The following is a 12,670-nucleotide window of genomic DNA, read 5'->3' as shown; positions in this document are numbered from 1 at the left end:
CTAATATATAGTCCCAGCTTCGTCCGTCACAACAGGTCCTTTGAGGTGAACTGATTTCTCAGGCTGTAGAATGACCGGTTGGCAGCCAGCATCCTTGCGCCCAACTCAGCTTCCATGATATTGCCGTTGCTGACCTTTGACCCAAGATATGTGAATTGTGGGACGACTTCAAAAGTGCGTTCACCTATCTGTACGCCACGTCTACGTAGATTCTGATTATTTATTGATAGGCCCGCTGATGTTGCCACCATCAGTTTGGCCTTTGCCTCGTTTATCTGCAATCCGAGGTTCTCTGCCGCCTGCTCGAACCCTTGGTAGGCGTCTGCTACATAGGAGAGCCGCAGACCAATGATGTCTATATCATCAGCGTATGCCAGGATCTGGGATGACTTATAGAAAATGGTCCTCGTAGTCTCCACCCTCGAGTCGCGGATGGCCCTCTCTAGCGCCAAGATAAATAGGAGACAGGCAAGCCCGTCCTCCTGGCAGACCCTTGGTGGTAGCAAAAGGTCCTGAGAGTTTTCCATCCACCCTCACCTAACAACATAGCAAGAGCAATAATGCTTCTTGATGAACCCCTCATCCTATGCCTCAAAAAATATGTTGGGCATTCTCTAAGGATGGGACAAAAGCCTTTACGGCTGAAAAGTTATCGACAAAACGAACCTTTAGTTATGCAAATGCTTTATGAGCAAATAATTCCGTGTCATACAAATTGATAACTTATTCCATATGAAAAAAAAAACGTTGACATTCGCTGTACTCATTTAAAGGAACGATCAGGGTTTTTTTTAATTTTCGTTTAATATTCGTTCATCTCATTGTCACGTAGAAACAATATCAGTGTTGCATACGATAAATTTAACCTCGAGTCCGACTATATTGGTTAGTCCGTCCATCCATATTACGATAATCAAATTCGGAAGAGCTCGACGGTATGAAATGTCTTACGAAAAGAAGTTCAGTTATTTGTAGACGAATAGGTTCCCATCCTATCTTTCAAATTCGGGCTAAACTTTTCGCGGGCCGTACTTTACGAACCAGTGCCTTAGAGGCAAAAGTAGGCCTGAACCACATATGGCTGTGAAATACAAGTGAGCGATCATTTCGGAAACTCTTGCAGCGCAGGGTACCTTCTGCTACTAAACCCCTTGCGTACTCAACCCGATGTGTACACTAAAATAAGTAACCATCATGGTAGCTAAAACAAGCGAAGCAGTACTTTTATTACCCGCCAATTTATCGCACAACTGCACACACTGCTTTCACACTGGTCTTGTGCACCGCTTCCTTATGTTTGTAAATCTCTCTATCTCTGTCTTCCTTAACTTAAAACTTCCTGCCCGGGCCGTCCTTGCTCGGCGGCAACGTCGCCAAATGCGCAAGGGCACGTGCAATCGGCGCAGGCACTGGTGGTGGCGTTGGGAGATGATCACCGACCGGTCGGTAGCCGTTCTCATCGGCGATGTACGAGATCGAGTACGTTTTTCCATCATCACCCTGAGAAAAGTAGTGTAAACACACGTCAGTGTGCGGAAGATTGCCGAAGCAGCATTGTCACTCTACGATCCTACCTGGTACGTGTACTGGCCCTGGGAAGCAGTCCCGACCTGATTGTTCACCACAATCTGTTGACCATCCTGTGCTGCGCGCGTTCCATCGCCACCTTCGTAGCTGTACCGAAACTTGCCATCGACCTCAAGCACATTCTCGAGATTTACGATCGGAATTTCCTTATAGCGCGGCAACGATTGTTGCTGATGATGTTGCTGCTGCTGCTGCTGATGCTGCTGCTGCTGCTGCTGGTGCTGCTTTTGAGCTCCAACAATCACACTAAACACAGCTAATAGCACTACTAACTTCATCATCTTAACAAACAACCTTTCGCCACAGACACACACTCGAAAAAGTACACCAACCAACTCCGAACGGGTACGGCCGACTGGCACAGCTGGTTCAATTTATGACGAACGATCAAAAGGACCACTGGGACTGCACCTAAGAACGGGCCGGCCTGCCACTTTTATAGCCCCTCAGACAGGCGGGCGAAAGCGTGTGGCGTAATGCACTAGAATCCCAGCCGATCCGACCCACGATCTCCCGCCACCCAGTCGACCGGGGGTGGAGGCGATCAAATTAGACGCAGACATTCAAGCGCCGGGTCGGGACGCCAGCACTCTAGGAACGCCCTTCCTTCGCGCACCGGGATGGGTGCTCACTGCAGGCTAAATGGCGTGTTCGTGTGCGCAATGGGCTAGTCTTCTTGTTCTCTTCTCGACCGGCTTAGGCTTGGGCGCCCGCTTCTCATAAGGTGGGCACCGCCGCTTCTCTTCGCCCCAACATACTTCGTCATCCGTGGAAACTCAATCCGCGGCCAGTCGGCGTGATCCAACTTAAACCCAATTAATAGTCCCCCGCTTGCAAGTTCGCGTTCGCTCTGATGCCTTAGTTTGTTTGTCTACCATGGGAAGGGGCCAACAGACCCCGAAAACTGCTCGATTTTCCTACCGAAAACCGCAGACACGAGATGCCACCAGCATCACCGCAACCTCTCCCGTGGATGCGGGGTGTGCTGCACGGGCACACACTCGGCGACGGAGGCTGACGGGCTCAGTTGTAGAGATTCTCTTCGCAGATCCAAGCGAGCCCACTTGCACGAGTCGTTCGCCGTTCGTCGGCTTTTTGGGGCCAATCCCGGCTGGAGGCATACCGTTTGCTTGAGTGTGAGCTTTCGCAACCGCCGACCGAACGGCATCGGATCACAATGGGAATGCTAGCGTTTGGAGGTTTGGCTCTGGCCGTAAAGAATATGAGCCACTGACCCGAAGGGTAAAGTGCAGCGAACAAAAGGAGCGATGTTTCCATTTTGCTATGCTGTTGTTGATGATTCAGATGGGGCAGTAATGTGGAAGAGTGTAAATTATCTGTTGCTACAATTTTTTTATCGTTTGGGGTAGAGTACTTTTTTTTTATTTCAATTTTAATATGAAACTTTTAATTTAAAAAGTAGTAAATAGTCATCATCACGAAACATAACTTATTGCATAATCTACAGTAACCCGTCTAAGTAGACATTTTAATTGAATTTTAACAAACATCAAGTTGCGTCTATACTCCCGACTCACGTGGATTAATTCCCGTCTAGAACGGCCACTAGTTGCATTCATGACTTATTTGTTGCTTGATACAAACAAAATAATAATTAAAAAAAAACTGTATAATGCCAGCCGGTCTCTTGGTACAGTCGTTTAGTTGTGCAATAAACAACATGCCCGCCATGGGTTCAAGCCCCAAATGGACCGTGCCGCCATATGTAGGACTGATTATCCTGCTATGGGTGAGGGGGAATCCAAAAGTCACTGTAAGCCAATCCCACAAGTGGTACAGGTAGGCCTTGACCGACAACGGTTTTTGAGCTAAAAGATGTAGAAGTATAATGCCAGCATGTCGAGTATGTCCCTACGATACGAGAAGAATAAGAAAAAAGGAAATGAATGAGGAAATAATTAAAATAAGGCGAAGAAGAACAAAAAGAAGAAGAAGATGATAATGAAAATAAGAAGAACTTCTCTAGTATCAGAACGATACATAAACCACGGGACCATTGAACCCTTCACGTGTAAGACGAAGTTATAGATCTGGTGTTAATTGTTCTTACCATTCTCTCTCGGTTGATCGATATTTATTAGCATTTCGTGTAGTTTGGATCTTATCCAATTTAAAATTTCATAACTATAGTTTTGGTTATTTTTAATACAAAAGGTTCATGTATAACTAAGAAGATAAACATATTTTAGTTTATAAAATCATCGAAAAAAACACAGCTTATAAAACGCTTCGTAAGATAGTGTTGTGTACTGAGTTGCCAGACTACGATGAGTTTCAATAGATAGGTTTATTAAAACTGAACTTGTTATTTGCATTCCCTACTTTTTATAGTCCAGAATGCGACAATGTGAACTATGATCTATTAATAGTTATTACATGAAAATGTTATGATTGCAATGTGTGCTATGATCCAATATCTCCCCCCTTTATAACTGAATGGTCTGATTACAATGTGATCCAACATCTCCCCCTTATAGCGGAACTTGGGGCAAGTGTGCCACCTTAAGCATTTCAAGTTATAACTCACTAAAACGTGTTTTTCAAAAGCCGATTTAAATCTCATAACCATTTTACATCTATTTCCTCACTTATAAATGAGTTTCGCTTGAAAAAAGTGCAAATAAAACAGTTTTTGAAGCGTTTGAAAAAGGATCCAAAAAGACGTTGTTTTTTGGGCTATGGGGGAAGAGTGCCACTCGTATGGGGCAAGACGGCCACCTGGTTAAAATAACCGTATTTCTTAGATAATTGGAAATTATTACGTTTGTACCACTAGTGTATGTATTCCTACATGTATTTAGTCACCAATGAACCCTTTTTGACCACCAACTGTACCACAATATGGTTTGTTACTGTTCTGTTTTTCTGGCGTGGAATCCGCTCACAATAGCGCACCATTCCGCAGCACGCTACAACAATGTTTACATTTTTGACAGCTCGCGCCTATGAAAGATGGTGGCACACTTGCCCCAAACAGAGATGGCACACTTGCCCCAAAAGTTGTAACTTTTTTGAAATTGAATTTTTCAGTGACAAAAAGAAAGTTTTTTTCAACTAACGCCACAAAAAATTTCACGTTTTCTCAGCTATACGGTGGTGTAAATATTTTCTCGGTTGATTGTTCGCATGATTTTTGAGAGCTTATTTGATTGGATTAAAAAAATATAATATTCTGCTCAATTTTGAAACTCAACATAAATCAGTTCAAAACAATGGGAAATATCGATTGATCTATATGAAATTTGGCTCAGTATACCCAGTCATTGGAAAGCAACCAACTGTATACAAAATTGATCATTAAACTAAAGTTTTCAAGGAAAAATGCTTGGTGGCACTCTTGCCCCGTATGGCACACTTGCCCCAAATTCCGCTAACTGATATAACTGATAACTGAATGATCCAACAGATAGCTAATAAATTATAAGTAAAAAAATAGTTTATTAATGTTCCTAGTTTTTAAATCCCGGGCATAGTTTACGTAGTTTCAATGTTCAATGGCAGGGGAATTTAAAAGTGATCATACTGAATGATTGACTATCTAATAAACAAACTTACACTATTTGTATTTGTATTTCAAATCAACTTATCAGCCTAAATTGGAACACTGTTATTAGTGGAATGCCGTAGGAATGCCGCAGATTCTAATATTTTAATCAAGTGCAACATTTTTACATTAAAAGATTTATTGTTTATGAATTGTCCATTATAATGACTGAATAGGATAAATATTTATCATCAATCGCGTACAGTTTATGAGCATTTTTTTATTTTTGTAATAATAATACAATCGAATGTTCTTATTTACTAATTATCCTATTAAAGATTTTAATTCATGTTTATCTAATACCTGGAGTATCTGTTTGTTTTCTATTAGTTCAACATAATTCACGAATAGACTCATAAGCTTCGAACGTTTTGTTGCATTGAAGTTCTTTTGCTCCGGTCTTAACATTTCATTGAATGCAGGAGTCCTTACGTTTGTAATGTAACTATTTCTGTAAAACGGTAAATAGTAAATAGCCAGTATTTTTCAATTAGTTTGCACGTTTCAAGTTTATGTTCATAAGTATCTTTTTTTTCACAAAATGTGCAGTTTGGATCAGTTATTGCTTTAAGAGGTTATAAGCAATCGAGAGTGTGCAAGCAATGGAGAGAGGAAACGTCACACAGATGTAAACCAAAGCGGGACACTTTAAATTATTTATTATTAATCACTTTAATTAATAAATTTATTGGGGAATGTTTCGATTATTTTTCCAATCGCCTACTCTCTTACACTCTTATTATTACACTTTAACACTTTTAAGACTACATAGGTTCAATTCTCATTCGAAATGTTCCCCTGTAGCAAGGGTTTACTTTCTGTAACATGTAGCCTGAATAGGATTTATGTAAAACGTCTGGTTTATATTTATTTTCAATTCCTTTTTAAGCATACAAATAGCTTTAATTACTAAAAGAACGCTACAAATGACTTATCTCAGCATGCTAGCTATTATCTAACGTGTTTTCCATTCCCCTTCTCGATTGATTATCGTTAATTTACGAGCTTGGAGCATGCTTAAACTTGTGAAAAGCGAGAAGAATACAGCTTCCATTTTACTTTCGTTTGACTGCAATTTCGTATACCAAGGCATAAATAAAAATCAGTTGTCGTAACGTTTATTTGAAAAAAAAAAACCCAAAATCACAAAATTTCCCCAAACTGCATATTGCCTTGAAATGAACAGCTTCAAAATGGGACTGCAAATTTCACGCATCCATACCACTCCACATTCAGCAGAAGGTCAACCATGCTGCTGAAGCGGGATGCTAAATGCAAAGCAAAGTGTCGTTCGTATGAAAAAGACAAAAATCGATTCCGTGATGCCCGTGTGGAATGTATGCTTCCTGCGTACCTAATCCTCACCCTGCCCTGCGGTGACGACTGGTCTAAGCTCCCCGGCCCGGTCATCGTGGTAAGGTGCACGAGCATCGAAGAGGTCGCAACGCAACGAAAAAAAGCGAAACGTCCAAGCAAACAAAACACACACACACACTCTTGCCAAATATGTACTAAATGACGAAAATTAAACAAATCCTCCAGCTCGTCGTGGGGGCCAACCGCCGCGCAACAACCGGTGTGCAGGGAGATGGCCAGTGCAAACACAATCAGATGATCTAGTAGCTCGTATAAAAGCCTATCGGGCGGTGGCTCTAATCGTCAGTGTCAGCTAGCAATCTAAAACATTAACTCTCTTAGAGCCATCTGTTCAGTCGCCCAGTGGCCAGTTTACTCGCATTCGACCAGTGTTTCGGTGAAGTAGTTCAAGTGCATCAAAATGAACGCCCTGCTCGCTCTGGTGGTTCTGATGGCGGCGACCGTCTACGCCGCTCCGGTCGACAGTGATGCCCAGGCACAGATCGTCAGCCAGACGTCGGACGTGCAACCGGATGGTTCCTTCAACTATGCGTAAATGTCAACCGCCGTGAAGGGTGGCCGTAGCACACACACACACCCTTCTGTTTGAGTTGCTCATCCTACATCAAATGTTCCTTTCCCTCTCTCTCTCTCTATCTAACTCTCAGATTTGAATCAGCAAATGGAATCAAGGTTGAAGATCAGGGATCGATCAAGTCAATCAAGGTGCCGAAGCTGGACGAAACTGGCCGCCAGATCGGGGAGGAAGATGTGCAGGTTTCGGTACAGACGGGTTCCTTCCAGTATACCGCACCCGACGGTCAGGTCTACACGCTAAGGTGAGAAGCGTTACATAAACCAACGGCCCGTCACAAACCGCTCAACCGTACACGATCGTGCTAATTCCGTGTTTTTGTCACCGTGCTTGCAGATACATCGCGGACGAGAATGGATTCCAGCCGCAGGCCGACCACCTCCCGGTCGCTCCCAGCGCCTAAGCGGGAATAGCGAAGGACCCTTTTTCTGAGGACAATACTCAACACAACTATCCGCATGTACATACACTTACCCTTTCCTAATGGAAACATTGTGTCTAAAAACAAAAAGAAATACGAAATGGTGTTATACAAAAAAAAAACAATTTCAATGAAACGAATCCACACAGCCTTACTTCATCCTTTGCGGCCCTCGCTGCCAAAATCTCTTCCGGTCCGAAATGTATGGGGGAACAATTCTATCGCGATCGTGATTATCTAATTGCACATGCATCATCATAAGTGCTGGTACAAAATTACTGACCACGACTCTCCGCGTATACAATGCCACTCGTTGGGAAGCAAGGGGGGGGGAGGGGTGTCTATTCTCCACACATGTCTACTTCATTGTACTGTGTCCACTTCCCATGCAGCAGAGGAAGCGTTGAACGAAAGCACACACAAAAAATGATCTAACGCCATAATGATAACCACGGCACAATACACCGTCTCGAGCCTTTTCCTTCAAGCGACCTCGTCTGTTTTCGATAATCGTTTCTCCCGCTCCAATCGGCCACCAATATTATGCAACCACGATCCACGATCACTTCCGAATGTGTGGGAGATGTATGTATGTGTGTGTATGTGTGTGTGAGGTGAATCCTACCATTAGCAACGATCCGAGCAAGTCAACGATCGGTTGATACGATCGGCCAGTTGAATGTACCGCTCCATTACCGGTTTCGCCTGGGCCTGGGCCCTGACTGTCGGGGAAAAAGCTTTCAAGTTCAATTTTTACACCACACCACACCGCGACCAGAGTGGAACCGCGCCAGATGCCATCAAAACAATAGCGCGAAGGAAACATTTAGCTGCAACTTTCCCAATTTACATCTTCCCGTTTGCAGCGTGTGTCGGAGTATAATGCAGCCAAAGATATGGAGCTGGCGTTCGAAAAGTAATGGTTCCTGTTCCTGCGAAGTCTCTCACTCCCCGCAGTATCGATTGATTTAGGTGGTGCGTTTTAGAAGCACAGGGTTTCACTTTTTCCTGCCATCCAGCACCGTCGCTGCTGGGTCGTCAAAACAAGCCCGCCCAAAGCATGCCGTAGAGCGAACGGAAAACAAGACTGCTCGATGCACGATCAGGCGACGAACCTTCCCCGCCACGATTTGTGTTCCGATTTGTGCATGAAAATGTTACACCGTTCGGGCTCGAGATGGAGCATACAGCGACACAACTACACACAACTACAGCCTAATAGCTCCTTTCGCTTTCCTGCGGGCCTGCGGACCGGGTTGGCCTGGATGAACTTTACCACTACGCGCATCAGCCAGCGCGGGCTATATTGAGGGCGTGACGAAGTTTGAACCATTTCCACAAGCATAACAGCACCGACGCCAGAAGGTGCTGCTTTTCACTCTCTATTTTTCTAGCTCACTCACTCGCTCGATCGCTCTCGATCGCTCACTCGCTCTCGTTCGCTCTAGAAACATCATCAATTGTGCAATCTCGACCCAAAGGAAACGGATTGCATCACCGAGGGGATTGCCTTTCATCTGTGGACAATCAGATGCGTGTGTCATATGCTAACGGACACACGCCCTGGGGGAAAAATTGATGAGATTGGGTCGATTATTAATTAATTGTCACCCGTTTTGCCGATCGGCTGGAGCAAATCCAAATTTGGGTGACATCGTTTTGCAAAAAAAGTGATGCAAGATATAAGCGAATGGAAGGATGCTGTTAATTTTACAATGAACCTTATTAATGCATTTATTGAATCTTCGACGCGAAGTCAAAGGCATTTCTTGAGAGAGAAAAAAAACCCGAGCCCCATTATTGCACCACACACATATGCATTTCCGCAGCTGCATTGCATTGCAATTGAAATTGGGCAACACGAAACACAGACCGATCTCACACGCGGCTCAACCTACATTCTTACCAAGGGCACCTAACCTTTCCAACTCTGTCGGTCTGTCCCTGGCTCTTGCGATGGTATGGCGGCAAACCCAAACAACAACAACAACAAGAACAACAAAATAACGGCTCCCAAAACCCAAAACCTACTGCAAAGAACGGAAGAACGGTATCGGATCGATGGCTGTTAACCCTGTTTTTCTTGCTACCTTTTGCACACAGGGTTTGCTCGTTTGTGCTCTGCCGATCTGTTCGAAACCATCGGCGCATGACCCTGCCACACTGCACCGTTGCACTTGCACCGTGTACGGATGGTGCAATGACACAGGTGGGTGTTGTTGTGTTTTTTTGCATCATTTAAGAGAAGAGTTACACGCCGAACTATGAAGAAGGCAGAGAGCAATAGCAGAGGCAGCATCATCGCAGCACGATGCCAAGCGGAGATTGCTAGGGGTTTGGGATGCTTTCGGGTCGAAAGATGCAACACCGAAACAATTCATTCACCGCGGTAGTGGTGGGAAGAGGAAGAGCATGGGGAAAGGCATGGAAACTGTTGCCTTCCCGCCCCACCCTGCCAAAAAGTGCCACATCCGTCCGTCCGCGGTGCGGATCGGAGCCTCCGACAGAGAGGGAAACGCGACCGACCGACCGAGTGCGATCGTTCGGTATATAAAGACCTATCACTAGGGCAGATCGTATGCAGTGGATGTTTCACTTTCTTTCTTCAAACAACAAGTGGCGTTCCGGTTCGGTTTGTGGTGTGGTGCTTTCGGGCTTTGGCGATTTTGTGACTTTTTCCCCCGTTACCGACGGTGGTTGAGAAACAAATCCCTGTGCAGAGCGCAGGATTGTGTGTTGTGAAAAAACTAAATCAGTGAAGAAAGAATAGTTTGGGCAAAATGAAGCTTTTGGTGAGTGTTTTGAAAATTGAACGATCGAAAAGTGAATATTGCTTTGTGATTACTGTTGTTTGGGTGTATTGATACAAATAAAATTGGAGCTTCATGAAGTGAAACAAAGTTAAAATTAACAACTAGAAAAAGCAACTCCATTTGCTTTGAGACAATCCTTTACACCGACGTACTGATGGATGCAAACTAATTAATAATTTTCCTACCCACAGATTGTACTCGCACTGGTTGCATCCGCTTACGCGTATCCGCAGCATGAACATCATGAACGTCACGAGCATCACGAAACAACCACGTACATTCCGATCCTAAAGTATGACAAACAACAGGGAGAGGATGGCAGTTATAGAACTATGTAAGTGAATGTGATACGTAACCACCGTTTCCTTCGAAACGTTGTCTCTGATCCATCTATCTCTAAGCTAATTATGCTAAAATAATTGCTTAATTGCTCCTCTGTTGCATCCCACCAGCTACCAGACGGGCAACAACATTGTTCACGAAGAGTCCGGCTACTTGAAGGACGCTTCGGAAGACCATCCGAATGGAATCTTGGTCCAACAGGGCGCCTACTCGTACGAAGCCCCCAACGGTGACGTCATCCAGGTGCAGTATACGGCCGACGAGAATGGGTTCCGTGTGCAGAGCGACAGCCTGCCGACGCCACCCCCTGTGCCGCCAGCAATCCAGGAAGGTCTGAAGGAGATCTACGAGGGCATCAAGCGCCGGGAGCAGGAAGCGAAGAACAATCCCAAGTACGCGGAGGACGAAGCCAGACGGGCTCAGCTAGACTACAACGGACAGTACTACAACCAGTAGAGCCGGTGTGGTGTACCCTCTTGTACGGTGACCAACCGCCAGGTGGCTTCGTTCAATGAAGAACTCCTTCGTCTAGCTTCGTTCGTAGCGTGCACGAGCTGTTAAGAAAGCGTTCTAGCGCTGTTCAGTAGATTTCCTCTCGACGCATATTTATAATATTTAAGCCTCTCAAAGCGATGGCTACGCGAAGCGCGCATTGCTACCACCCAATGCAACACGTCACGATATTCATGACAAACTTCATAGCTGCCTTCAGCCAACGATAGAGATCACGTTTACGACAACAACTAAACAAAAAGCAGTAAAGAAAGCGCAACCAACATAGACTGTGATTAACCTAGCTACTTCAAACGGAAATGTTATTGAGCTGTTTGGTTTGTTTTAAATAAAAGTTTACAAAAAGTAAGCAATTGGTTTCTGATTTGCGGCGTTGCATACACGCATTTAAAATTGCTCCGGTCCAAAGCAAGACACGATCGTTAACGTAGGTAAATTGGTTGTTGATTGTTGTTGATGCCAATTGCATAACTTCTGGCGCAATTGCTCTGAGATATGCTGTGTAGGCTATTTGAAAGAATTACCGTTACTAGAATTTGTTGAACACTGATTTTATTTGGACTTATTTTTCTTGCTTATTCGTTATAAATACACGGAGTTTTGTTCTTATAGCCAAATATCCAAAGATGTTTAGGCAGCCAATCTTGGCTCGCTGAAGATCGTAGCTTGAATAGGTCTTTTGCAGTAGTTAAACAGCTTAAAAGTACCAGAAGGTGCTTTTAAATAGCCCTTAAACAGCATCCCTGTGCTGCATCGAAAGGGAGGATTTTTTTATTTTTTTTTTCATTTTTTGCAAGCTTTTTTTTTCGTCGTTGCCAATCCGTTCGATACGTTTGATCAAACAGATCAACCCAATTGAATGATTTTTTTGTCTACTTCCAGAGTGTCGCGTCTAATTCCAGCATGAAGGAATTAGTGGTAGTGAGACCGTAGAAGTAGGGTGAACTTGAGGGTACCATGAGCAGTTTTAATTGACTTTTTTAATTTATCTAAAAAATTTTACATTTAACTAATTTACAATTCCAAATTCACTTTCATTATTTTAATTTTAATAATTTTAGATATGTCTCAATGCGAGTATTTCAATTTGAGAACAGAGGGAATTTCAATATTGTGAACTATTTATGATACAGGTTTAAGATGTGAGAAGCTGTCCTCTTAATCTTAAAATCGGCCGACTTAACAGCATTCCCATCGTGGGTATGCCTTGTATGAACCGTCCTTATCCACATTATCCAGCTGCCTGGTACTTAAAAAGCCTCGAAAGCCTGTACACGCCAGCATGACCGCGTAGGTTGTAACACCATGAAAAAGAGTTTTAATCGAAGTTTTAATCGATATTCGAAATGATTGATTAGTAAAAGCAATGAAAATTTTGCCTGGTACACGGTTTTGCCTCTTTAACGTGGAATTCGGAGATACGCTGTTTTCTAAATTTGACAATAATTTAAAAATATGTACTAACTTGTCACATCTAT

The 12,670-nt window shown here is 43.7% G+C and overlaps 3 protein-coding genes across 3 annotated transcripts; 2 read left to right on the top strand and 1 right to left on the bottom strand.

Annotated features, from left to right (window-relative positions):
* Positions 1 to 1,202: 1,202 nt before the first annotated feature.
* LOC120955211 (endocuticle structural glycoprotein SgAbd-3-like) lies at positions 1,203 to 2,011 on the bottom strand. The gene is made up of 2 exons (XM_040375841.2): positions 1,575 to 2,011; positions 1,203 to 1,500 (listed from the first exon to the last, which is right to left on the bottom strand). The coding sequence occupies exons 1-2, from the start codon at positions 1,866 to 1,868 to the stop codon at positions 1,330 to 1,332; spliced, it is 465 nt and encodes a 154-aa protein (XP_040231775.2). The 5' UTR covers positions 1,869 to 2,011; the 3' UTR covers positions 1,203 to 1,329.
* Positions 2,012 to 6,792: 4,781 nt separating this feature from the next.
* On the top strand, positions 6,793 to 7,655 carry LOC120955216 (cuticle protein CP14.6-like). Its single transcript, XM_040375845.2, has 3 exons — positions 6,793 to 7,060; positions 7,177 to 7,347; positions 7,440 to 7,655. The coding sequence occupies exons 1-3, from the start codon at positions 6,930 to 6,932 to the stop codon at positions 7,504 to 7,506; spliced, it is 369 nt and encodes a 122-aa protein (XP_040231779.1). The 5' UTR covers positions 6,793 to 6,929; the 3' UTR covers positions 7,507 to 7,655.
* A 2,439-nt stretch (positions 7,656 to 10,094) lies between these two features.
* LOC120955210 (endocuticle structural glycoprotein ABD-4) lies at positions 10,095 to 11,541 on the top strand. The gene is made up of 3 exons (XM_040375840.2): positions 10,095 to 10,316; positions 10,529 to 10,671; positions 10,790 to 11,541. The coding sequence occupies exons 1-3, from the start codon at positions 10,305 to 10,307 to the stop codon at positions 11,133 to 11,135; spliced, it is 501 nt and encodes a 166-aa protein (XP_040231774.1). The 5' UTR covers positions 10,095 to 10,304; the 3' UTR covers positions 11,136 to 11,541.
* Positions 11,542 to 12,670: the final 1,129 nt, after the last annotated feature.

Source organism: Anopheles coluzzii, chromosome 3 (assembly GCF_943734685.1).
Source record: "Anopheles coluzzii chromosome 3, AcolN3, whole genome shotgun sequence".
Taxonomy (NCBI): Eukaryota; Metazoa; Arthropoda; class Insecta; order Diptera; family Culicidae; genus Anopheles; species Anopheles coluzzii.
This window is presented reverse-complemented; position numbering and strand designations above follow the sequence as displayed.